This window comes from Aythya marila, assembly GCF_965140915.1.
Source record: "Aythya marila genome assembly, chromosome: 25".
Lineage (NCBI taxonomy): Eukaryota > Metazoa > Chordata > Aves > Anseriformes > Anatidae > Aythya > Aythya marila.
The window spans coordinates 6,506,747-6,531,678 of record NC_139066.1 but is presented as its reverse complement, the minus strand read 5'-3'; the positions used below and the strand labels follow the sequence as shown (position 1 = coordinate 6,531,678).

At 49.9% G+C, this 24,932-nt stretch overlaps 3 protein-coding genes across 9 annotated transcripts; 2 read left to right on the top strand and 1 right to left on the bottom strand.

The window, feature by feature from the left end:
- Positions 1-6,709: 6,709 nt before the first annotated feature.
- Positions 6,710-15,473, top strand: PHOSPHO1 (phosphoethanolamine/phosphocholine phosphatase 1). 6 transcript variants are annotated; one of them, XM_082778900.1, is made up of 5 exons: positions 6,718-6,923; positions 7,576-7,788; positions 8,803-8,904; positions 11,802-11,918; positions 12,774-15,473. In XM_082778900.1, exons 4-5 carry the CDS (start codon positions 11,874-11,876, stop codon positions 13,530-13,532), a joined length of 804 nt encoding a protein of 267 aa, XP_082635026.1. In that variant the 5' UTR covers positions 6,718-6,923; positions 7,576-7,788; positions 8,803-8,904; positions 11,802-11,873; the 3' UTR covers positions 13,533-15,473. The 6 variants fall into 6 exon arrangements, 5 of the variants coding, with proteins under 5 accessions (XP_082635026.1, XP_082635025.1, XP_082635028.1 ...); XM_082778899.1 differs by lacking the exon at positions 7,576-7,788; XM_082778901.1 differs by lacking the exons at positions 6,718-6,923; positions 7,576-7,788 and adding an exon at positions 6,968-6,990.
- GNGT2 (G protein subunit gamma transducin 2) lies at positions 13,991-23,251 on the top strand. Of its 2 annotated transcripts, none has more exons than XM_082778904.1 (3): positions 13,991-14,107; positions 22,484-22,573; positions 22,939-23,251. In XM_082778904.1, the coding sequence occupies exons 1-3, from the start codon at positions 14,045-14,047 to the stop codon at positions 23,062-23,064; spliced, it is 279 nt and encodes a 92-aa protein (XP_082635030.1). In that variant the 5' UTR covers positions 13,991-14,044; the 3' UTR covers positions 23,065-23,251. The 2 variants fall into 2 exon arrangements, with proteins under 2 accessions (XP_082635030.1, XP_082635031.1); XM_082778905.1 differs by lacking the exon at positions 13,991-14,107 and adding an exon at positions 21,738-21,872.
- Positions 15,577-20,898, bottom strand: ABI3 (ABI family member 3). Its single transcript, XM_082779241.1, has 8 exons — positions 20,689-20,898; positions 19,596-19,763; positions 18,529-18,705; positions 17,740-17,822; positions 17,384-17,479; positions 16,749-16,930; positions 16,499-16,624; positions 15,577-16,283 (listed from the first exon to the last, which is right to left on the bottom strand). Exons 1-8 carry the CDS (start codon positions 20,803-20,805, stop codon positions 16,123-16,125), a joined length of 1,110 nt encoding a protein of 369 aa, XP_082635367.1. The 5' UTR covers positions 20,806-20,898; the 3' UTR covers positions 15,577-16,122.
- Positions 23,252-24,932: the final 1,681 nt, after the last annotated feature.

Sequence of the window (24,932 nt, the reverse complement as noted above, 5' to 3'; positions counted from 1 at the left end):
AGAGTATATTGCAATAAAGGAGATGAGAATCAGCCAGCCCCTTTGTGGTTATACCGAAGGTACTATATACTGGCCAAAAAAAAAAAAGAACAGGAAAAATAGCAGCTCAGAAGTCTTACTCATCTCACAATGTGATCACTTCTGATCACTTAAGCTAAACGAGGAAAAGAACATAGCCTATGTTTCCATTGGAGAGGTCTCAGAAAAATGATAAACAAAATTAGACTGAAAAATGATACCTTCCAAGTCAGCCAAAGCATGAAGGTATCATCTTGCTGTTCAACCTTAGATGTCCTTAATAGTCTGAAGGTCTTATGACACTTAAAATAATGACTGTGTCCTCTTCAAATTCTAGTTTGGTAACTGTTCAGATTCTTCTGTAACATCTGTGATTTCAACAGGTATTCTACTTTCACAGAACAGTTTCTGAAGGGTGCTAAAATAAAATTTATTGTATGTCAACCGAGAGGTTGAATGTGATATTAGTTGCAAGATGACCTCGTTCCCAGGGGGTAGAAAGAGAACCAGTGCATTGAGGGAAGAAGATGTTAAGGAAGTCTGCCCATTCTAGTTGCAGGTTTGTAATGGCAAAATTATTCATCAGCCACTACCAAGGAAACTGAGTGTGTCAGAATATACTAGCTTACATAGAGTTTAGACCCCCTGAGTGGTGTTCTACAAGAAAGCCAGAGAGGGACTTTTTGTTAGGGAGTATAGTGACAGGACAAGGGGTAGTGGTTTTAAACTAAAAGAGGGTAGATTTACATTAGATGTTACAAAGAAATTCTTTACTCAGAGGATGGTGAGGCACTGGAACAGGCTGCCCAAAGAAGCCCAGAGAAGCTGTGGATGCCCCATCCCTGGAAGTGTCGAAGGACAAGTTTGATGGGGCTTTGGGTAGTATGGTCTGGTGGAAAGTGTTTCTGCCCATGGCAAGGGGGTTGAAATTGGATAAGCATTAAGGTCACTTCCAACACAAAACCATTCTCTGATTCTTTTAGAAATCATATGTTTGCTAATTTAAGGTTGTTAGTTCGTAGGAAAACACTTGGCTGAAATGTTGTCTGAAAATGTAAGATTTTTTCGTTATTACTGGAAGACAACTGTATTCTGTTACACACTCTCGGATTTTCATTTATTCCTTTTAGACATTTTCATTGTTTACAGTAATCCATCCACTCTGCCTCCTGTTTAAAAAAAAGGCAAATAATGTTAGATTGTCACAGAAGATAAATTCAGATGTTTAAGTTAACATAACTCATGGTACCTCACGTTTCTATCATAGGTTCAAAAGGGGAAATGGATAATATCAGGATTTTTAGTGATAAGGTGTGTAACAGCAGGACAATGTTTGAGGGATGGTGTGCTGGTGAGGACTTTCACTCTGCTCCACGAGGTACTGGGTACGCTGCAGTGCATTTGAAATATTTATAGACCAAGACATGCCATTTGAGAAATAAACAAGAGGAACTAGAACCTTTGCCTCAGTTGCAGAGGTACAACATCATTGGCATAAGTGAGACTCGGTGGGAAGAGTCCTGTGACTGGAGTTGTTGTGATGGGCACTTAAAGGCCCATCAGGAGAGAGAGCCAGAGCAGGTGAGGAGGAGGGGTAGCATTGCATGTAAAGCAGGGGTTGGACTGTGCAGCACTTGCACTTAGGGATGATGTGGTTGAAAGCCTCTGGGTAAAGATTGGAAGAAAAGCTAATGTGGATGCTGTTGTGGGAGTGTACTATAGATCACCAAGCCTGAGTGATGACACCAATGTATTATTCTATAAGGAGTTAAGGGAAATGTCTAGATCAATTGCCTTTGTCCTTATGGACAACTTCAGCTTCCCCGGTGTTAACGGGGACTGTCATACAGCAGACACAAACAGGTCCAGGAAATTCCGGAAACATGAAATAACCTTCTTTTTTACATAGGTACTAAAGGAGCCGACTAGGAAGGATGTTCTCCCAGATCTGTTGTTTGTAAATAAAGATGGTCTTGTGTGTGAAGATGGTGGTGGCTGTCTTGGCCACAGCAATCATGAAATGGTTGAGTTTAAAATCTTTTGTGATAAAAAAGCTGTCAGCAGAGCTACTGCCATGGATTTTGAGAAAGCAGACTTCAGGCTGCTCAAGAAAATAGTAAGGTACCCTGGAAATCTGCTTGTGAGGGTGTTTGGGTCCATAAATACTGGTTACTTTTTAAGAGACATCTTTTAAGAGTGAAGGAACAAGCAATTTGAATGTGTTGGAAGTCAAGCAAGCAAGGCAGAAGGATGGTTTGGCTGAACAGATGTCTCCTGAAACTTAGGTAGAAAAAAAATATGTCCTGACTTAGGAAACAAGGTCAGGGAACGCCAAGGGACTAGAGAGATGCCAACTGCCACTGTAGGGAGAAAATTCTTAAAGCCAAAGATCAATTGGAGTCAAAGCTGGCCGGTACTGTGGCAGATAGCAGAGGGTTTTTTAAGTATATTAATGGTTATAGAAGGACTAAAGAGAACATAAGTCTGTTATGCTAACGGGTGAAGTTAAAGCAGGGATATTTAATGCCTTCTTCACCGTTTTTAGACTGCCTGGTAGACAAGGGGAAGGCAGTGGATATGTTTGATTTCATTATTTTATATGTATTTTATTATTTTATATTTTATTATTATTTTAGCAGAGCTTTTGGTACTGTCTCTCACAGTATCCTGAACAAAATGTCCAGCCTACAGCGAGATATGTACACAATACTGTGGGTGAACATATGGCTGAAGGGTCAAGCACAAAAAGTTATAGTAAATTGGGTAACAGGATGGCAGTTAGCCATTAGTGGTGTTCCTCAGGGCTTAATTTTAGGGCCGTTTCTCTTCAGTGTTTTTATCAACAACCTGGACTTAGTAAGGTTGCAGATGATAGTAAAATTGGAAGAGCCCTTGATTGCCTTAAGGGCCGAGAGGCCTTACAGAGAGATCTTGATAGGTTAGAGCACTGGGCAATCACCGTCTGTATGAAATTTAACGAGCAAATACCAAATTCTGCACCTGAGAGAGTGTATTCCTGGTGGTACGTATAGCCTGGGGGACAAATGGCTGGAGTGCAGCCCTTCAGAAAGTTCTCTGGGACGGTTGGTTGATGCTCAATATGAATTGACAGTGTTCCCTGTTGGCCAGAAGGGTCCACCATATCCTGGGGTGCATCAAGCACAGTACTGCTAACTGATCAAAATACGTGACGGTCCTACTATACTCAACATTGGTGCTGACTCACCTTAAGTACTGTGTGCAGTCTGGGGCTCCACAATATAAGAAGGATATGCAAATATTAGAATGCTTCCAAAGGAGGGCAACAAGGATGGTGAAAGGACTAGAGGACATGACTTATGAGGAATACTTGGTTTGTTCAGCTTAAAGATACTTGGTTTGTTCAGCTTAAAGAAGAGGAGACTGAGGGTTGACTTCATTGTTGTCTGCAGCTTCATCCTGAGGAGTAGAAAAGGAGGTGCTCATCTCTTGACTGGAGAGAGGATGCAAGAGAATGACTTAAAGCTGTGTCATGGGAAGTTCGGATCGGGTATTAGGAAAAAGTTCTTCATTGAAGGGGTGGTCAAGCACTAACAAGCTCCCCAGAGAAGTGGTCATGGCCCCAAACCTGTTAGTGTTGCAAGAAGCATTTGGACCAGTCTCTTAGATACTTGGTTTAACTCCTAGGTTCTGTGTGGAGTCAGTTGGAGTCAATCCTCATGGGTCCCTTCCAACTCAGAGTGTTCTGTGATCTTAACACTTTTCCCACCCCACAAAGAAATTGTTCCCCAGAAGGCTGGAATTTAGTCTGTTTCCTTTCTGTTGAGGAGAACTGCAGGAAGAACATTTTGTGGAGGATTAGCCACAAGATGGCAGTGAAGCAGATCACTGACAGCCACTCAAAGAAGCAAATGAAGTAGATGTAGGAAGTCAGCAGCATGCTCCTCTAGTCATAACAATGTTGGAATCTTTGCATGAAGTAATTTGCTGAATTAGGAATTTTTCTCCAATTTTGAAGCTGGTTTCTAATTAACTGCTACTGTCTCAGATCCCCCAGATTTTCACGTTATTTAAATTGAATTTTCCTAATTAGGGACACTAAGTACTCTTAAGTCAGTCCACCTCATAAAAGCCCTATCTTGTTGCCTGTTTCCTGACTTCTATATGTTTTATAGACCCGAACATATGAAGTAATCTGTTTTATATAGAGCTGCATAATTCCAGTTTGGCTTCTTGTAATCCCTTGTAGTGATTTTATATCATAGCTGTTTGTTATATGAATCCTTAGTGGTAATTAGTCTTGTAAATGTTTTCTTAACTATAATTTTAAATATAAGGCTTCTCCCTCAAGATGCTTAACTAGAGAGACAGGAGCTTTTGGTGAAAAAGTTATCACAGGGGGGAGTCTTTCAGTTCGTCAGAACTAGATGGCAGTGCTGTTGGGGTGGTGGAATCCATATTTCCCAGGGTGTCTGTAAGCCAGAGGATAAAGAACTTGCCCAGGATTTAAGTTACATATTTGATAAAAATTTTGTTTAAGAAGAAATTGGAGTCATACCCTTTCCCCTGACCACATGAGTACAAGTAAGGTGACTGGAGTGCTACAGAGCATGACTGTCTTAACCTCATTTAATAATTCATTTTCCTAAAAACATTTACAAAACAGAAAATCTGGGGTTCCCGTCTACTGCTGGGTGAACCTGGCCACTCTGGGGAGTCTGTCTGTCTTGATTCTTATCATTACAAAGCACAAAACTGAAGCCCAAGTTGGAGAAACCTTGGGAGAGCTGAGTTTTGACTGAATTAGCCTTGAACTGAGTGAAGCTGGCCACTTTGTGTCCAGTGTTCCAACTGCTGCACTGTGAGAGACTGCAGAAATAGATGCATGGGAAGGTCACCCCAAGTAGTGAAATGAAACAAAAGGAGTGTACAGTTTGTTGGGTTTTGTTTGTTTTCTGAGGGTAGGGATTTTGTTATTGTATGCTCAGTATCAGAAAAAAATACATATATTATTTGGCCACCAAAAATATGTTGTTAGAAATAATGTGTAAGATAATACTGTGTTGAGAAGATGGCACGAGGTGACTAGCTGCAATTGAAGGTTCCTTGTCCATGTGCCATAAAGACAGCTGTAGAGGTGGTCTCCCCTCTGTGAACAAAGGAAAGCTTTAGTTTTACTCTGAGGTTCCCCAAATTTACTCTGAGGTTCCCTGAAATATGTAGTGCAATAAGGGTTGGACCCTATGTGAAGCAGGTGGCTGGATGGATTTAATGGCATCTATTGGACTAAGACTAACCTAACTTTATTGTGTCACAGGAGGGAAGTTGGGGGGGCAGACACAACAAGTACGTGGATTTTGTAAGCCTACAGTTACTTAAGGGCTGATGCAATCTACTTGTGGGTTAGAAAACAGGAGGACAAACATGGAGAGAAGTGTACATCAGTGAATTTCCTGCAGCATGGGGATGTTACACCCACTGCAGGGAAATTGTGTGCTCATGAGAGGGTTGCCTGTCTGTTCAGGGGTTGCCAGGAGCCAAGTCAGCCCAATGCAGGGAATGCTGTCCTCACTTGCTCTCCAGAGTTCTTAGCAGTGGAAAATCACTGGGAGACGGGATCACCCTTGCCAAACTCCTCTGCCTGTGATGTTTCTGGAATGATCTTTGCCCTGGTGCCTTTCAGTAGGAAAGCAACAGAAGGCAGGGAGAATTTGCCCTTGTTGAGTTTCCCACTTGCCTTAGACCCACTGACAAATCACTTTGAGTACAGACTTATGTGTTCATAGAAGCTGGTTTAACTCCAAGGGGGAGCTAATGCAAAAAGAAAAGCATCAAAACCTACGCTGTACAGAAGAAACAGTGTGTGCTCTACATCAAAAAGGCAAAATGTCTTTAACTGAATAGATGATAAAATATTTCCTTGATCAGTAGAGTTCTTTTGTAAGGATAGCGACTGCTGGCAGTTATTGCTGCTTACAGGACGCTAACCTTTAACAACTGGGAGCGAAGTCCATGAGGAGAGGTCTAGTTGGGCTGCTCTAGTGTTCTGGTCGGTTGGAGCCAGAACCGAATTTTGGAGAGAGGGGGAAATGTTAAAGGTCTAAGGACAGCTTGAGCACTTAGGCAACGTGGCTCTCCCCAGAGCAGCTGGCAGCGGGGTGGGGAGGCTCAGCGGTCCTCACCCAGCCCGTGTACAGAAGGCCGCGCTGTTTGCAGCTCTCTTGAGGTTTGCGTCCTTTTTTTAGACGTCGTTAATTAAAAAGCGAGGCACAAACCCCACCTTAGGCAGCCCGCTAAGTACACGTTTGCGAAGGCCGTGCTGTGACGGTCCCTCCCTGCCCACGCCCTCCGCTTGCAGCCTGTGGCCGAGCTCGGCTCCGGGCCCCCTGGCATCGCCGGTGCCTCCCGTACACATGGCGCGGGCTGCGAACCCCCAGGGACCGCGCCGCCCGGGAGCAGGGGGCGGCTCGGGGCGAGGACGTGGCCGCCGTGCTCCCTGCGGTCCTGCGGCCGGCCGCGCCCCGGGCCAGGCGGCGCTGTGCCGGGGCGGCCTGGGGAGCGCGGGGTGGGCCGAAGCCCGGCCTGCGGGGGGGGGGGGGGGGGGCTGCCTGCGCCCCCGTCTGCGGGAGGGCGCCGGTAGGGGCGGGGCTGCGGCGGGCACCACCTCCTTCGGTGTGCGCCGGCGTGGCCGCGATTGGCTATGCGGGCGGTGACGTTGCGGGACTGCGGTTGTCCCGTGGAGCGGCGCGGGGCCTTCGCTGCGTCGCTTTAAAGGGGCCGCGCTCGCGGCAGCCCCGGCGTCGGCGCTGGCCCCGAGGCGCTCCCGAGCCGCCGGTGCCCGGCTCCGATCGCGGCGGGTGCGCGGGTCTGGGAGCGCGCCTACGGGCACCGGCGGGATCCGGGCGCGCCCGGGAGGTTCCGAGCCGGTAAGGAAGGTCTGGGGGCTGAGCGGGCGTGAGTCGGCACCGGAACGGCTGGCGCCGGGACCGGGAGGTAGCAACCCCGGTCGAAGACTCCGAGCGGTGCGCGGGGGAGCCGGGTGCCTGCTCCGGGGGGCGCCGATCTGCCGGGACCGGTGCCGGTGCCGAGAGGTGCCCGCTCGGGAGGAGTCTCCGGCGGCTGGTGCCGGTCCTGGAAGGCACCGATCCGGCGGGGCTACCCGAGGAGCGCTGAGGCTGGTGCCGCTCCCGGGAGGTGCCGGTACCCGGCAGGAGCCTCCAGGCACCGATCACGCGTGAGGCAGCCCTGCCGCGGCTGTCGCCGGTACCGGCGGGTCCCGAGGAGCGGCCACAAGGGAGCTGGCACCGGCACCGGCACCTGCCCTTCTCCTTGGCGGCGGGCAGCGGTTCGGGACGCGTCGGTCTCGGACTCGGCGCAGCGGCCGCTGTCGGTGCCCGCCGGCCCCCGGGGACGCGTGTGCCCGGCGGCAGCGGCGGCGCCGGGCCGGGCTCTGGGATCTGATTTTGAACTCTGCAAAGCAGCCACCATCTGTCTGGATCCGGCATTCGTCACCTCCCAAGTGCAGCGTTTCAGGGCCAAAACAACCTGCTTCGGCTTTTTTTTTTTTTTTTTTTTCAGAGTCGAGGTGGCAGAGAGCGGTGCTTTGGCCCTGACGCTTGTTTCGGGAGCCTTTGGCTGGGAGCACGCTGTGTTTTGCTTTCTGCTAGACAGAGCAGGGGAAGAAAGGAACATCCCATCACCCAGAGTGACTGGAGTGTCTGCAATACCCCATCTGAACGCATGGGAAGGGAGCTAGGAGGACAAGTCCTGGCCTTAGTGGCTGCGGGGAAGGTGTTTTAATTTGCTCTTGCAAAAGGAATTCGGGGAGCAGTGAGAGCTATCGGGTACAGGACGCTGTGGAGGGGAGGACAGGAATTAGGCACCACACCGTGCAGATGGGGTGAGGGCTGGCTGAGATGTGCTGCTCTGAGCTCCAGTGTTTGGTTATTTGTTACTGGTTTGCTCATTAGCTTCTGGTTCAGGAGCTGTTTGAAAAATGGACCGAGCCAGGGACACAAGCAGGTCTGATTTAATTCCAGGAGCAGCAAAACTGTCCAGTGGTGCTGGTGTCTGTGCTAGAGAGGAATATTTTCCTCTCCTTTGCTTTTGGGGCAACAGGACTCTTGTTTTTACTTTCATACCGTTCTAGTGGGTGGTCAAACAAGTCTTCCAAAGGTTAATGGCTGGATTTTGAATTTTAAAAAAAAGGTTGTACGCTCCAGAAACATCAAATGGTTTGATAAGCTTAAAAACGTCAAAAACATACGAGCAGATGAGTAGAGTAAGCAGGGTGATTAAAATCTGCTTGAGGGACTGTTCTTACAACTGGGAAATGCCCCAGTGCCCCATTTGCTTTCAAAGCTCAGAAGTAGCCAGCTCTGAAACCAGGTGCTGATCCCTGTCTGCGTTTGCACAGGGCCTGATCCTGCAGCAGAGGGTGAGCGTGCAGCACAGTGCTGCTCTTCTCCCTGCAACTTGTCCTGCATTGAACCCGTTATGGGATTAAGCCCTAAATCCCATGGCAGGGTGGAGTTCCCCTGGGATGCACAGCAGTAACTGTGGAGATAACAAGGGAGGCAAATACTCCTGGTTTCCAGCCTTTCCACTCTGGGCTTCTGTGAGGCAGAAAGATGCCTGAGGATGACTGGAGGGACAGAAAACATCAAGATTTTAGGGATAAACTACCCTGGGAAATTCTTCTGTCAGTGACACCAACAGCTCACTGCTTTTATCAGGCGTATTTTGACCCTCATCCTGAATTGCTTGTTTAACCCTTTGTGTTTCATTTTCTGTTTCAACATTCAGGCTTTGAATAATGTTAGGAAGCACGGCCACTTTTATTTTATTTTGGAAGGACTTCTTTTTTACAGAAGGTGGAAGGACACTCTTCCAGGAAGCAGTTGCTCGGTGAGTCATCTCCGTGTATAAATAGCTCTGGTGGGAGCGGTACCATGGCTTGCTGCTTCATGGAGCCGTGAGGTGCAAAGTTGTGGAGGGATTTGGTCATCCGCACCACCACAAGGGAAGCCTGGGCTGCCCCCCAGCCCATACAGAGTCAGCTGTGCCCACCCTGCCTGCTAGCACCACAGCCTCCCCATGCTCCTGGCTGTATTTGTCAGAGTACTTCAGAGCTGGGACGTTTGTTGAGTATTTTGTCTTGTCTCTACTGCCTTCCACCTTGTGGCAGAGTCTGGGTTTAATGTGGCTGTTGCCAAATCTTGGAATGTAGCTACAGTTCAGCCTGGTTATCTTTAGATGGAGAGAAAAAGCATCAATCTCTTAAGAAGATTTAATTCTGATACCTCATATTTCCAAATCGTAAGGAGAAAACAGCACACGGGAAAAACATGATTTGTCCAGCCTTACCCTGAAGGCCAGCAGTGAAAAGTCCCATCCTGGATCTTTATTCACAAAATAACACTGTCTTAGATTTTATTTCCTCCTCTCATACAAGTAATGCACATATTGATGCAATTAATAGTGGTGTCAAGGAGGGCTGAGATTGGAAGAGGCCTCTTGCTGAAGCATGGCAGGGACAATCATATCTCCTGCCACTGGATGGGGCAGCAAGAATCCAAGTTGACACTGAAAATGGTCCAGTGGTCTCATGCTTCTGCCACAACCTTGGACAGTCCAGGAAAGGAGAGTATCTGCTCAGAGCAAGGGGTGGGATATTTCATTGTCCCCAGATGCTTCATTTTCCTGTCTGCCAGATTTCATCTCTGAACATGTCTGCGGGTGCTCGAGTGGGTTGGAGGGAATGGGGGATGCTGCTGCCTGAGCACTCACCTCAAACCCCTGGGGCTGGTCTGAGGCTCTTCAGGGTAACAGGGACGTCACTGCAGTGTCAGTGCTGGCAACACTGGGAGCAATGAGCCTGGTGGAACAACTGATTTTGTTTTCCAGCTGATGGACACAGCTAGATTTATCCCCAATGGGGCTATTGATGTCCATGGCACTTCAGTGAGAGTAAAGTGATGTCACTGAAGGGAGGAGCTTGCAATGGGGCAAATTCACATGAGACCTGGGTGGCTAATGGTCCTTCAGACCTCATGCTGGTCAGCTCTAAAAGGATGACAAGCTAAAATGAACCAACCTGGCTTTTCTCCAGCTCATAGATTTGTGTTTGTGTGTTTGTTTTTGTTTTGTTTTCAAATATTTATAACAAAACTTTAATTTGGGAGAGATGACTACATATAAGGGGATTGGGGAACCTCAGATGACAAACGCTAAAGGGACTATAAACTACTATAAGATTTCTGTTAATATCTATGTTCAACCTCATCTGCCCATGTGTGGAATCTGTTGAAATCTGTTCTGTTTTCTGTTTGCAAAATACAAAAATCTTAGACCCAAGAAAGCTCTTTCAGGAGTCAGATAAGCTTGTTATAGCCACATCATCTCTTATAGCTGCCTGTAACTGCTGTCATCCATGGGGGCTCTAACCAGCTGTTCCAGGGCTCTTTCCATGTGCCTGTGACTTGCTACCATAATGCATCCTTATGGTTTGAACCAAAATTATTTTTTCACTGTTGACGCCACTTTAGAATTAAAAGGAAAAAAATGCAATTACTCTTCCACACACATTTAATACTTTTTTTCTTGTTTCTTTTGATTAGGACTTGAAAATCACAATGACTAATTTTACCTCCAGGCTGTCTGTAACTTCATTTTGTTTCAAGTCGTGTCTGTTAATAAGCATCATCTTTTGATGGAAAATTTTAACATAGAAGTTAGTTTGGGCAACCTGACCTAGTGGAAGGCATCCATGCCCATTGTGGGTGGGCTGGAACTGGATGATTTTTAAGGTTCCTTCCAACCCAAACCATTCTATGAATCTGAGTAACTAGATTTTGGTTTGAAGGTTTCATAAAAAGTTGCTTTTACAAAATTTTAAACTGGGGTTTAATTTTCAGTGACCACTTTCTTTTGCAGTATGCTATATTTGCTTTGCAGTTATGTTTTGTTTTGGTGGATTCAGCAACTGTGGCCAAAATAGCCTGATGCTAGAATTAAAACTAGACACATCCCGAATAAATCACCTTCAGATAACAAACTTCCTATTGTGATGCTAATGTCAAAAAAAAAAAGAACATTGAAATCCTCCTAGCTTCAGCTAAGATGCGGTACTAGCAAACAATTGAAATTTCCCACTTCCCAGTATGTTTTTCCTTATTCTGACTGTCTGCCAAAGTTCCCAAAGAGGTTGATCTGTGAGGTTTAGCATTCTGAGCTTTTCTGTCACTCTGTTTTTATCACTATGGACCACAAGAGGTCGGCACAATTCAGGGGAAGTAGTCTGGGGCCTGACTTTGCTCTGGGGTGGCAGACTGGCATGTCTTTACTGGAGCTGCCTGAGCCCTTTTTTCATTCCAAGATAATGACTCCCTTTAAAAAAAAAATATTTTATATATATATATATATTTTTTTTTTAATTAAAAACGACCCAAACTATACTGGAAGAAAATCAGGACAATCACGGAACAGGACATGTTGGCAGGGTATATTGCTGAGCTGGATCCTTTAATATGTGACAAAGCCTGAGCACTTGGGAGTATTAAGGGGGCTCAGGTGCATGGCCACTCACCCTGCTCTCTACAGAGTCATTTAATTGTTTATTTCCTGGTATAAAAGGTTGCGAGCTTGGAAGCTCACTGCAGGACATAGACAACTCAGCGCACCACTCCACGTTGGCAAGCTGGAGCCACATGTTTCTGAGTGCACTGTGACTTCTGATACAGTATCCGAAGGTGACAGACAGGGAAAACAAAGTGATTAACCAACATCACCCTTGTGGTTTGCAGTGAGGAGACCAGCACAGAGAGCCCTAAACAGGACCTTCATCAAAGCGGTGCTTGGAGAGTGATGGTCTTAAAATGAAAAGGTGCTGTGAGGGTGTTGGGCTGCCATGCCTGTTTAAGGTCAGTGTGATTCTCATCTGTTTTGACCTCTCTGTCTCTTCTCAGGGTCAGGGAGCAGAAGTAAAGTATCTGTCCTGCACATCTCTTGACACACATGAGATGTGCACAGAGACCAGCTGGGGGCAGTCAGCAGATGCTGCTGGGTTCAACACTGAGAGGCTGGGGCTCTCTGGCTTCACACATTGTCAGCAACATGGTTTTACTTTGTTTTTAGAGACAGGCAGGCCCCAGCTCTGAGTTACCCTGGGCCTCTTGGGAGCCCATGGTGCCTGCAGAGCCCAACCCAGAGGCAAACCACGTCCAGGTGACAGAGCAAAAATTAACCTGCAAAGTCTTTTCCTCTTAGGAAGAGCCAGACTTGTCCTTGAACAGGTGAGCCTACAAGAAGGAGCAGCAAGAGGGGTTTACAGGGACACAAATCCCGTTTTTCAGCTGTGACAGGAGTGGGGTGGGGAGCAAACTGCTCCGTCCCCTCCACAGGACCCTTGCTGCACATAAACTCCCCAAGGCTAATGCTGTCCATGTCCTTTGGAAGGACATGTATGGCGGTAGCTTAGCACACCAACCACCTTGACTGCAGTAAAGGAATTGGCAGTAGCAAAATGATCTCTCTGTAGGAAGAATAAACACCTTAGAGTTAGGGCTAAGGTATGTCAGCAGTGGACTACCCCCCCACCCAACCCTCAGCGGGGTTAACAAGCGACATGGCAAAAGACAGGCAATGATAACTTAGCTAAGAAACATTGCTCTGTGGAGTTGGCAGCCTCTTGCTATTGTGTTTATTGCCCTCACTGTGCTGGGTCCAAAGCAAAGCGCCTTGGACTAACTGTTGGGCTTTACTCTTCCACCTCACAGGGTGTTGGTATGGCCAGCTCCCAGCCTCCAAAGTACCTCCTCATCTTCGACTTTGATGAGACCATCATCAATGAGAACAGTGATGACTCCATCATCAGGGCAGCACCAGGGCAGGCACTTCCAGAGCACATCCGGCAGACCTTCTGTGAGGGCTTCTACAACGAGTACATGCAGCGTGTCCTGACGTACATGGGAGACCAAGGTGTCAAGATGGGGGACTTCAAGACTGTATATGAGAACATTCCCCTGTCCCCTGGCATGCCTGACCTCTTCCAGTTCCTCTCCAAGAACCATGAAGTCTTTGAGATCATCCTCATCTCCGATGCCAACATGTTTGGCATTGAATGCAATCTGAGGGCAGCTGGTTTCTACTCTCTCTTCCGCAAAATCTTCAGCAACCCATCCAGCTTTGACAAAAGGGGGTACTTCACCTTGGGGCCCTACCACAGCCACAAGTGCCTTGACTGCCCAGCCAACATGTGCAAACGCAAAATCCTAACAGAGTATCTGGCAGAGAGAGCCCAGGAAGAGGTGGAGTTTGAGAGGGTCTTTTATGTGGGAGACGGTGCCAATGACTTCTGCCCTTCTGTGACTTTGACTTCAGCTGATATTGCTTTCCCACGGAAGGGTTACCCCATGCACCGGATGACGCAAGAGATGGAGAATAAGCAACCTGGAGCTTTCCAGGCCACTGTTGTTCCCTGGGAGTCAGCTACAGAGGTCACCCGCTATCTCCAGGATGTCCTCAAGAAGTGTTGAAGATAGCTCAAAAGAGGCTTGTTTACCATAAGCATCTGGGAAAGGAGAGTCCTGGAGGGGTCAGGTCCTGTACTCCATGATCATCTGGCACTACTCACTGGGACTCTGATTCCTGGGCTGCTTTCCTGCCTTCCTCTCCACGCTCCTTTCTCCCCAGTAGTAAAAGCACTTTCTCTACCCACCCCTCACCCCAGCCTTTCCCTTTTCCATTGCCATGTTGAGATGACGTCTTCTCTATGCAGCTTGGACATCAACTCCAGTGTCGGTGCTTGACAACACTAACAGCGTGGTTTTTGTTTTTTGTTTTTCCCTTTTAACTTCACAAGAGCAATTCTTTAAAATCCAGAAGCCAGCTTTCCTGAAGGCTGAGCCCTGCACATGCTTCCTCTCGACTTTACCCTGCTCTCCTCCTGCTCATCTTTGCTTGCCACGCAGAAACTGCGTGCTGTCACCTTCAACCTGATGCTATGAGGGCTCCTTGCCTCTTCAGGAAGCTATTAGAAATTTAATCCATGAAATTTGTGCTGCCCAGGCTCCACAGCTTGCCATACACTTCACACCTCCTTGCTCAGCTGGTGAGCCTTTTGCTGGAGATAATTGTTGCTTAAGACTTTATTTTCTGGGGTGGGGTGGGTGTGGGGAAGAAGAGTAGCAGAAAGCCTTTTGGAAAGGTGGTACCTTGCAAAAAAAAAAAAAGTATATATATATATATCTCCTATGAAGAAAGGCTGAGAGAGCTGGGGCTCTTCAGCCTAAAGAGAAGGCTCCAGGGTGGCCTTACTGCAACTTTTCAGTACTTAAAGGGGACTTATAAAGAAGACAGAGAGCAACTTTTTGCTGAGTCAGATAATGACAGGACAAGGGAGAATGGTTTTAAACTAAAAAAAAAAAATAAAAGAGAGGGAGATTTAGATTCACTGTTAGGAGGAAATTCTTCATTCAAAGGCTGGTGAGGCACTGGCACAGGTTGCCCAGAGAGGTTGTGGGTGCCCCATCCCTGGAGGTGTTCAAGACCAGATTGGATGAGGCCCTGAGCAACCTGATCTGGTGGGTGGCATCCCTGCCCATGGCAGGGAGGTTGGAACTGGATAATCTTTAAAGTCCCTTCCAACCCAAGCCATTCTATGATTGTTTAGCTCCCATTGCCCCCACCCCACTTTCCCAGGGTATGGGCACAAAGGCCATGTCCCACTACAGGGAAGAGGACCTGACTTCACTTTCTTCTTCCACCCGCTGCTTTCACTTCCAGGGCAGAAGGTCCCCTGCATTCTTGATGCAGACAGGTTCCTCCACATTGAGACAGTCTTACCAGCTGTCTACTTGTGTTTGCTGAATTGTATTGACTCCCCTGTGACTTCAGGTGTGACCTGGTCAAGAGGTGCTGAAACTACCCACCAGCTGGAGAGGGAGGTGTGGTGCTTTGGCATTTCTCCTGGTACTGGATCCCTGGAGGCTAAACCTTCTGTGCCCTCCTGCCCCACTGCAGTATTAATTGCCCCTTCTAATTGCACTCTGCAGGGGGGACCTGCAGCATTTGTTGCTCTCTGGTGTTGGCTTTTCCTGGATTTATCCACAGCCTTAACGGCCCCAGAGGGTGATTTGTAACTACTTCAAAGCATAGAAATCCTGGCAACAAATCTGAGCGGTAAGGAAATAACCAAAGCAGCCCTGAGTTGTTCCTCATTTATTTAATTTTTCTCTCTCTTTGTTCTTCCTCTTCTGGACCCTGTTCAACTGTGTGGAACTCAAAGCCATGGAATTAAAAAAATACATATATATGTATATAGATATATATCTATATATTACAGATACACAGTTTATTTTTATCCAGAACATAAACCTGGGTGTGAAATGGCTGAAATGGCTGTGAGGTGCATGTACATGGCATTTCTCTTCCTTGGACTGCTGAAGGAGGCAGACAGGGTGGGGGTGGGAGGGCACAGGGAATGGGGCTGGGTTACAATTATACAAATAGTGTTCTGCAGCATCTTTTGGCTCAGCTTCTCACCCCCCCCCCCCCCCCCCCCCCCCGCCCTCTCCCCATTACTCAAGCAGCTGGGCACAACAAGCATTTTCTTTGGGGTTACTGCTAGAGTGCTTCTGTCCTCCTTGCACCCATGATCATTCATGATTTCTGAGCTTTGGTTCTGCTATACCCTGGGGCCTCCCAGAGAGCATCACCAGGGCTAGTCCAAGGGATTTCAGGCTTGCTGCCCTCCACGTTTCAGGCAGCATGAGTTGCCCTAGTGCTGAACCTTTACCACATTATCAGCAGTGATTTCTGGTGTAATTAAAAAATAAAACATGGGTGAGAGAGGTGCAGGGAGCAGGCAGTGGGGATGCACTTGGTGCTGGAGGCTGCCAGGGTGCAGCAATGAGGGTCACAGCATCTGAGATGGAGCCCCAGCATGGCTGCCCTCGCCATGCTGCAGCAAAAGCTTTGAGCTGTGCAGAACACCATCTGTGCAAAGCCAAAATTCAATGCATAGCAGAGCCCTCCACACCTCCTGCAGCCTCAGCATGAGTGGATGCAGCTGAGCCAGGTGGGTGATCAGGGGTTGCGGGTGCAGAGGGTGCCTACCCCTGGCACTCAGAAGGGCTCCACATAATTGCCAGGGAAGAAACCTACTTCCTCGCCCATGACACCCTCACACCATCCATCCGAGTACCTCCGTGTGACGTAGATGAGGGCCCCGGGCTGGAAGGAGAGCTCGTTGTCCTTCTGCTGTGCATAGGGATAGAGGGTCACCACTGTGAGAAGAGGGAGAGAAATGCCATGGAGCAGGACAAGGCCAGCTCCAGGACAACTCACCACCAGGGAGGGCAGGAGAGAAGGTGTGAGCCCCTCCGTGCTGTCCTCTAGGGGGAGCACAGTTGCTCCCTTGGTGCTGTGGATGAGGTCAGAGGCTCAACGGGGCAAAGAAATCTGGTGGATCCTGGTGGACCTGAACCTAGAGCTGCTGTACCTTTCTCCAGGTAGCTTGCTGGGACCCAGGGGGGCTCCTCCACATCTGGTGGCAGTGGTGGGGTGAAATCTTCAAGGTCAGGCAAAGCTGGTGGTGGCAGCAGCAGTGGCTCGAGGTCATCAGAAACTGCAAATTCCCCCCCAAAAAAGCAATGGGGGAAAAAGGGCTCCACATGGAACAGGGGCCGCATGCAACAGTTGTGTCCCTGTTTCCCCCATGATGAGCACCTCTGAACCACCTCAGCACTCACCTGGGGGGATGATGTCCAGTGGAGGTAAGGCCAGGTCCCCCAGCGGTGGGGGGGGTAGGTCTGTGGGGAGAGGTGAAGGTGGCAGGACAGTGGCTGCAGCCAGGGGAGGTGGCCCTGGGAGGGACAGGAGTGCTGGTGCTGCAGGGATGCCTTCACCAGTGTCTCCCAGGGCTCCAGTTGAGCTGGGGGTTCAGAGGCAATGCCAGGTCAGAGGAGCCAGGCCAGATCTGCGGCTCAGCCCCTTGTCTTTGAACACAGACACCTGCCCCATGCCAGCACAGGGTGACACCCACTGTGGTCACCATGGTCAGGGACCTCAGCATCTGTGTGCTAACCCTGTGCAAACCATTTCCTCACTCCATGCGTCAGTTTCCCCATTATGTACCCTCTCTTTAAAGGTATTTTTGTTCTAGAGATGAGCACTGACTAGAGCGGTGAATCTCAAACTCCCCAAAACCATATATATATGTATTTATATATATACATATATATACATATATATATATACACACACACACACATATATGTATATAAAACCAAAACCTCTCTGCAAGTGGAAGCTCCCCAGAGCAGCAGGGTGACCATGGCTGCCCCAGGCCCACTGACCCCTGGGCCTTTCAGAACCGTGCCTGTACCTGACTGATGTCAGAGAGGAGGTGGACGAGGCTGTGGAGAGCTTTCCCAGAGGAACCACAGGTGGTTGTATGGGCTCAGGGACACGGGTGCTCCTCCTGAAAGCAGAGTAGCCACTGAGCCCCCTTCCTCCTCCCACTGCACCTCCTTTACAGAAAGTGCCTTGGCATGGGGTTAGGGACAGGACACCAATGACAGCAGCATCACATGAACCTGTAGTGCACTTTGTGGCTGTGTAACCACCATTGCCACCTGCTCAGTGACACCAGCATTGTGTTGGCCCTGATGGTCACAGCTGGTCCAGAAAGATAAAGTCCCCACTGCTGCACCCCCTTCCCCCTGCCCCTGGAAGCCTCACCCCAGGGTGCCTGCAGACTGTGTGGTTGACTTAATCCCTTTCCGAGACAGGGTGCCTGTGCGGGAGAGCTGGGTGCTGTGGTCCTGCAGGCAGAAGGAAACACGGACACATGACAAGCACACTGCACCCCGATGTCCCTGTGGGCAGCAGCATACCTGTGCTCTTTGCTCCACCCTTCCCCAAGGGATGCTGCCAGGTGGTCCAGGGAGCTGGGAGCTGCCCCAGCTGACGGAAACAGCCAAGCAGCAGAAAGTGCTGGTGCTGCAGTGCTGTATTGCCACCGTGGGAACAGCAGCTCCAGCACCACCACTTCCCCTCTAGCCCCGTGGTGGTTTCACACTGTTCATGTACTCGTGATTCCGCTGAACACCGCCACCACCCTTCCCCCCCAGCACCTTCTGGCAAGGGCAGCTGATGAGAGCAGTTTCGGTGCTGAAAAAGCACTGTGGGAGTGAGAGCACAGCGGCTCAGCCCTGGCCCCAGCATTGCTGCCAGCCTTGGCCAAGCAACTCAAGCATTGTGTGTCTTTCTGGCTGCATTTGACCATGCCCTATTCTCCTCCTGCCCCAAGATAGGACCACTGAGCCCCAGTGGGATGAGTTCTGGGATGGGCTGGGGGAGAGTACAGACAGACCCCCCCACACACACACTTCTCCATCCAGGAGGGGTTTGAGCCCATCTGTGCACCCACCAGCATAACCCCAGGTCACTGGGGACTGAGAAAGCCCATCTGAGCCTCCACCTTTCCATGGGACATCCTCCTCATGCTGACCCCATCACCAGGCTGACCTTTATGCCATGACCAATGTCATCCAGGATGCTAAAGTTGAGGGGTTTCCTGTAGTAGGGCTCCAGGCAGGGTGGGCTGGGAGGTGACATGATCTTCTGGTGGGCTGGAAACCTCTTGCTGATGGTCAATGAGCCAATCTCCCGTCGAGAAACTTTCTCCTTGTGCATGTCAATCCTCTGTGGAGATGGCATTATCACCACCATCCCCTCCTGGGTTCTCCCCGCCTCTGCTGCCACCTCCAAGTCCCACCAGCCCTTCACAGACCTCCCCACATCTCCCTCTCCCTGCCTATAAAATAAGCCAGAGATCAGGCCTAATTCAAGCTTCAGCCTGATCCCGCTGTCCTGTGTGGAGCCCCCATAGAAGTCATGGGGTCAGAACCAGCTCTTCTACATCTCATCAAGGCAAGCAATGCCATTGATGCCACCATATCCACCTGCAGTGGATTTGGCCTTTCCTAAAACGGAAGAGCAAAGGCATAAGACAATGGTGAGGAATTTGCAAGTCTCAGCCACTTTCCTGCTGCTTCCAGAGTGACTGCCAGGTCCCTTCCATGGCAGTAAAAGCTCCAGGCAACTTTCAAGTGTCAGGAAGAAGGTGGGTGGTTGCAGAGCTCTGCACCAGTGTCCTCAGGCTCCAAGAGGATAACACCAGTTTCCATTGAGGGGAGAAAGCAGGTAAAGCAACACGACTGCTCCACACTGCAGGTGGCTTCACAGGTGGCTCCCATGGTCCCCTTCACCATTACTTGCAAACACCCACACTGAGACAGTGCCTGCTCCCTCCCACCCCCCAGAAGACAACGGTTTCTGAGCCCCAGGTGGACTTGTCCTTCAACAACCTGTTGGGTGACCACCATCACCCTGGGGTGAGAGATCAAGCACTGCAAGATGCTCTGATGGGCTCTTGAAACCATGTTGAAGGATGGTCTCCAGTCCTTTTAAGCTGTCCAAATATTCTCAATAACAGTCCCTTTTTCTGGAGACCACCCCACCCTTTTCAGGGCCCAAATCTCACAGCAACATGGACCCAACATGAAATGTCAGTGGTTGGAGAACAGACACACCTGAGCCACGCAGCTGATGTTGGCCTCCACCTTCCGCAGCTCGGCCACCTGCAGGTCTAGCAGCTGGAGCAAAGTGGTGGCCAGGCTGCTGACCTGGTACGCTACACTGGCCAGGGACTGGGTGCTAAATGCCATTGTCTCCTCCAGCGCCTTCTGCTTATCACTCGCCTGGAGGGCAAAACACACCTGGTGAGCCAAGCTGAGACAGCTGATACCACACCACGTCACGTTCACCCTCCTGCCACCATCTGCACGCTGGGGTCATATGGAAGTGAAGATGCTTCTTCTTTCCAAATGCATCACAGTTCCTACAGCTCAGCCAGCAGGACTCAAACACCAGACAGTCAGCAGTGCTCAGCTTTTCTGGCACTGAGATGATGGTGACTCCTCCCTGGACAGGGACAGCACCGTCCTGGTGCAGTGGCACAATGCAGGGTTCTGCCATGCATGAGTGATGCCACCAAGAGAGGATCCTTTAAAGCACAAGGGGACCCCGTTGTCAAGACACTCTCCTCAGCATACAGGGCCAAAGCAACCCTTTTCCCTTCTACTGTATCCCAAAAGCCCCTGCCCCACCTTTCCTTCAGCTGGTCACAAGGGGATCAAGGCAGGGAGGAGGAGGAGGGAAGCTGATGGCAGCAGAGCTTTGTGCCCACTCTACATCAGGACATGTGGTGGGGGCGAGCCCTGTGCAGATACCCAGCTTGCCCCTGTCCTGTGAGGAGACACCTCCACAACCCCAGGGACAGCTTGAGCTGGTGTTCATGGTCCCCTCCCTGGTTATCTCTGATGGCAAAAACCCTTGGATGACTTTCCCTTTGTCCCAGTCCTAATTCTGAGAGCTGAGCAGAGAAGCATCTGTGGAGCATTACGAGAAACCAAAGCACGCGATAAACCCTGAGAGCTTTCACTGCTGGGTAGGAAGTGAGTGGGGAGGCTTGAGCTGCCATCACCAAGAGTCTTCACCATCACACCACCCTCCCCACCCCCCACCCTCATCCACAAGTACCACCATCTCAATAAGAAGCTTGATAAGGCTCCTAGCTGACTCCGACATCACAGTTCACCCCATGTTGTCCCTCAACGCCCTCACCTGCACATAGTTGCTCTCGCAGTAGTCAGCGACCCGGTGGAGATTGCAGTGGTTGTCGCGCAGGACCTGCCTGGCTGCGGGGATGTCACACTGCTGCAGCTGCTGCAGCTCCGACATGGTGCTGAGCTTGAGCGCCCACTTCCTCCCCAGCCTCCTCGGCGCCGGGTTTTGAAGCTCGCAGCACTGCTGACGCAGGGCCTGCGGGTCCCTCAATGTCCCAGCCCCCACAGGGATGCCCCACAAGCATATGACCTCTCCAGCCACCTTCAGGCATTGGCGCTGGGAGAGCCAGGGAGAGGCAGGGGAACACCAGGAGAGGAAGCGAGTGTTTCCCCAGCTCTGCTCGCCTGTGGGGAGGTGGGCTAGAAGGGGAGCCCCGTGTCACAGTTGACAGACATCCCACTGGAGCAGTGGACAAGAGTGGCCTGCAGGCACTTCCTCAGGGCCTCCTGAGCTCTGTCCACAGCCTCAGCAATTTTGCATGGGACAGATGGCAGCAAAACACCCATACTGAGCCCACAGACCCATGAGTGCTTGCCTCCCTCCTCACATGAGTACAAGGATGAGGGAAATAATGAATTTCCTCCAGCACTGGCTCTGCTTCTCACACCCTCAAGGGCCAAGAGCTACCCAAGCTTCTCTCTAACTCCTCATGGTTTTCTTGCCCCAGCTCCCCTCCTCTTCATCCCTTCTGAAACAGGTGACGCCTGCTCCAACATGCACAGGGGATGTTCCCATTACTCCATGTCTGCCAGGCAGGTCAGGATCTAACTGCCACACAGACTAAGACATCCACAGTTGGAATCAGGGGCTTTACAAGTGCCTTAGCCATCAGCTTCACAAAGCACTTCTCCATCCTTCCCTTCCCTTCCCTTCCCTTCCCTTCCCTTCCCTTCCCTTCCCTTCCCTTCCCTTCCCTTCCCTTCCCTTCCCTTCCCTGCAGCCCTACCACTGATTACCCTGGGCTTTGAGGCTAATACTCAACACCTGACCAGCTTATTTGCCTGAGTCTATTATCAGCTTAAGGACCAAAGACATCTGCTCCCTGCTACTGGCTGGGAGATACAAAGGAGTCTTCAAGCCCACAGCAGGACAGTGAGGGTGCAAAGGACAGCATCTTGTCAGCACATATGGGTTTCTGAACAGCTCCACCACTGAGAGGGGGCAGCTCCTTGTCCCTGTAGGTAAGTGGCTTTGCTTCCTCCAGGCACAAACACTATTGTAGGTGCCTCTATCTTCATGAGTTGGTAGTTCCTCGGAAAACCTGCAAAGCTGCTCCTGCCCAAGCAGACACACTAGATAAATCTAGTTTGCATTTATGCTGCTCTGCTTGTTCAGGAGACACTGAGAAATTTGATGCATTCCCATCTGTGTCCTCCTAAGGGGCTGCTAATCCAATAGCCCTAGTTTTTCTCTGGGCTCAGCTGGCCCCGCTGAACTGGTCTCCTCATGCTGTTGGGAAACAGCCTCTGTGGTAGGCAAAAACCTCTTTAAGAACTAGGCTAGATCCTCCTCAGCTGCCCTCAAACTGCACCTTTTGCTTGATTTGTCTAGTGAGAACAAGCAAACAAAAATCTGCCTACTGCAGATGTTAATACAAAGTGTTTTGAAATGTGTGTTGTGTTTTCTGTTTTGTTTTGTTGTGCTTCTAAAGCTTCAGCCCCTCTCTCAACATGAGAGTAATTGAGATGTTACCAGCATTTGCAATAGTGTTACAGCCAAACTAATAGTCCTAATGTGCCCTAGGCGAAGCCCATCTATAGTTTAAGCAAATGCCATTTATGTGTGGTTACAGGGCAAAATGGCTCAGGATATGACAGAGAAGGAACTGTTGAAGATGGAACTGGATCAGCTGAAAAAGGAGGTGAAGAATGAGAGGCAAATGGTGAGTATTTCATCCAAAATGGAAATGGGCTTTTCCTGGGGTAATGTTCTGACCTGATTGTGCTATGAAGGGAAAACAAACCACAACCCCCTAAAATTAAACCTCATATACAGGCACAAGCATGTGAGTTCAAACCTATTGCCTCAAGACAAGCTTCCTCTTGGGGTTTAGCCTCGTGTCTCACAGTCCTGTAGCTGCAGCCCCATGGAGATGTTCTTGGGGATACCACAGCCATGGGTAGCTCTACAGTTCTCCTCTCCCAAAGGAGCAACTGGGTTTGTAGGCAGATGACGAGCAAGAGTACAGGTCTGCAGTGATGGCTTGTTCTTGTAACCCATGCGGGGCATCTCCTTCCTTCCTTGCAGGTCTCCAAGACCGGCAAAGAGATCAAGGAGTACGTCGAATCCATGGCAGGAGAGGACCCACTGTTGAAAGGTGTCCCTGAGGACAAGAACCCATTTAAGGAAAAGGGTGGCTGTACAATAAGCTGACACCCTTTCTCCTCCCTCCCTGCCCTGGCCAGGAACTGGGCTGTTTCATGCAGGAGGCAAGACTGTAAGAAACCTGCTTTTCCTGTAGTCTGACCCTGGCACTGGGGAGTCCTGAACCAGTATGTAGTTGCATCTAAAGTAGCAAAAAAAAAAAAAAAAAAAAAAGAGAGAGAGAAAGAGGAAAAAAAAAAAAAGCTATCCTCTCCGCCCCCCCCAACACCGGAGATGAGGTTCAGCAGTCAGAGCAGAGTGTGTTTTTGTGCTCATGTAACTGATTTACATTTGGTTTCCGCCAAGCAAAACTTCTGTATTTTTAGCAGGCAGCAGCAAACTGGGCTTTAATGAAACCGTAGGGCTGTTCCTTGTCTCAGACTTCTCCAAGCAGACCAACACCAGTATAGGCTCCAAAGCCCCGAGCTGAGCCCCCCTCTTCCCACTCAATGCAGAAGAATGCTCCCAGTGGGATCTCACTTGAGTTATTACCCTGTTCCCCCATCTGGCACAGGCAGACAACATACTGTTGCTAGTTTGAGGCTTCCAGAGGTCTGAAGCTTTATTCTCTTTATTACGATGTATACCCCCAGCCCATTAATGCTATCGCCCCTACAGACCACAGCTCATACCTACAATGCATCTAGAGCCATGGGATGGTCAGAGTATGTCTGGGGACTTCAACCAACATATTGTGAGACACAGGAAGGCGCAAGGCTCCAGGCAGCTTGTTCAAAAGCTTAACCCTGCCTCTTAGTCTTCCAGCCACGGGAGAGTAAGCTGTCAGGGCCTTCCTGCAGCTATGGCGGCTCCATACACTGCCTTGGCTTTACGATCTGCTCTCCTCTGCTGCTGACGCTGTGCTGTGGGGAGGATGGACCAATTCCATACAGGTAGTGGTGCTGCAAGGTCTTGTCCCCCAATGTCTCGGTGACAGGGATGACTTGGAGCTGGCAGCCCAGACAGCCTCTGCTCAGAGATGGTGCATGCACCAGGTCAGACTTAAACACAGCAATGATAATTGCTACAAATTGAAGGCAGGAACAAACCTCTCCCACCACGTGGGATGTGGCTGTTTGGGAAGAGTTGATAGTGCAGAATTGTATTGGGCATAGCCTTTGTCTCTCATGATGCTGGTGGAGAAAGCAGCCACGGATAGGGCTCCAGAAGAGCATGGAGGTGGGCTTGGGACGACTTTAAATGCTGCACGCACAGGGAAATCGCTCCTGAACCCATCCGGAGCTGCGGTGCTTTCCTGGCCGCTGTGCCACTGCTGGCCATGCTCGGCGCTTCCCTGCAGGAGGCCGTGGGACTGGAGGGCCTCAGCCACCCAGAGCCTGCCCCCACCTGAGCACAGCGCAGAGGGAACCCACACCGATCCTCCGCGTCTGGTGTCGTGTACCTGCCTAGCCACGAGTACCTGAATCAATAAAGGTTTTGTTCTTTCTCTTGCCTACACTAAATAAACCCACCCCCTGTGCATTCGAAGCGCAGCCTCTGTCTCTTCTGTCTGGACAGGACGAGCTCGGAACGGCTCAAACCTAGCGACGAGCACCCTCAGGCATCCCCCTGCTTTATGAAGACCAGACGAAAAAAAAAAAAAAAACTAACTAACTAACTAAATAAATAAATAAAGGCAGCTCCTGTGCCGGAACAGAGATTTGCTGCCCGTCCCTGCCGCTAATCCCGGCGGAGGCCTCAGGCGGGCCCTGGCCGGGTTAATCCCGGCTGAGCCCTCCGGGCCCTGTAGCAGCGCCAGCTCGCCCCGGCCCGCCCTCCGCGGCGGGCTGATCCACGCGCTGCCTCCCGGGGGGGGGGGGGGAGGGAGCGTCTCTACTGTCGACCCCACGCAGGGGCCGCAGCTGGACTCCCTCCCC

Excerpts from the sequence above, each read along its gene's own strand:
- PHOSPHO1 (XM_082778902.1), top strand. The coding sequence starts at position 11,874 with ATGAAAAGGTGCTGTGAGGGTGTTGGGCTGCCATGCCTGTTTAAG. Across the intron at positions 11,919-12,773 it reads GGCTGCCATGCCTGTTTAAG|GGTGTTGGTATGGCCAGCTC; the intron begins GTCAGTGTGATT and ends TCCACCTCACAG.
- GNGT2 (XM_082778904.1), top strand. The coding sequence starts at position 14,045 with ATGAAATTTGTGCTGCCCAGGCTCCACAGCTTGCCATACACTTCACAC. Across the intron at positions 14,108-22,483 it reads CACACCTCCTTGCTCAGCTG|GGCAAAATGGCTCAGGATAT; the intron begins GTGAGCCTTTTG and ends GTGTGGTTACAG. Across the intron at positions 22,574-22,938 it reads TGAAGAATGAGAGGCAAATG|GTCTCCAAGACCGGCAAAGA; the intron begins GTGAGTATTTCA and ends CCTTCCTTGCAG.
- ABI3 (XM_082779241.1), bottom strand. The coding sequence starts at position 20,805 with ATGTCGGAGCTGCAGCAGCTGCAGCAGTGTGACATCCCCGCAGCCAGG. Across the intron at positions 17,480-17,739 it reads CAGTCTGCAGGCACCCTGGG|GAGGAGCACCCGTGTCCCTG; the intron begins GTGAGGCTTCCA and ends CTCTGCTTTCAG. Across the intron at positions 16,625-16,748 it reads ACTGGACATCATCCCCCCAG|TTTCTGATGACCTCGAGCCA; the intron begins GTGAGTGCTGAG and ends GGGAATTTGCAG.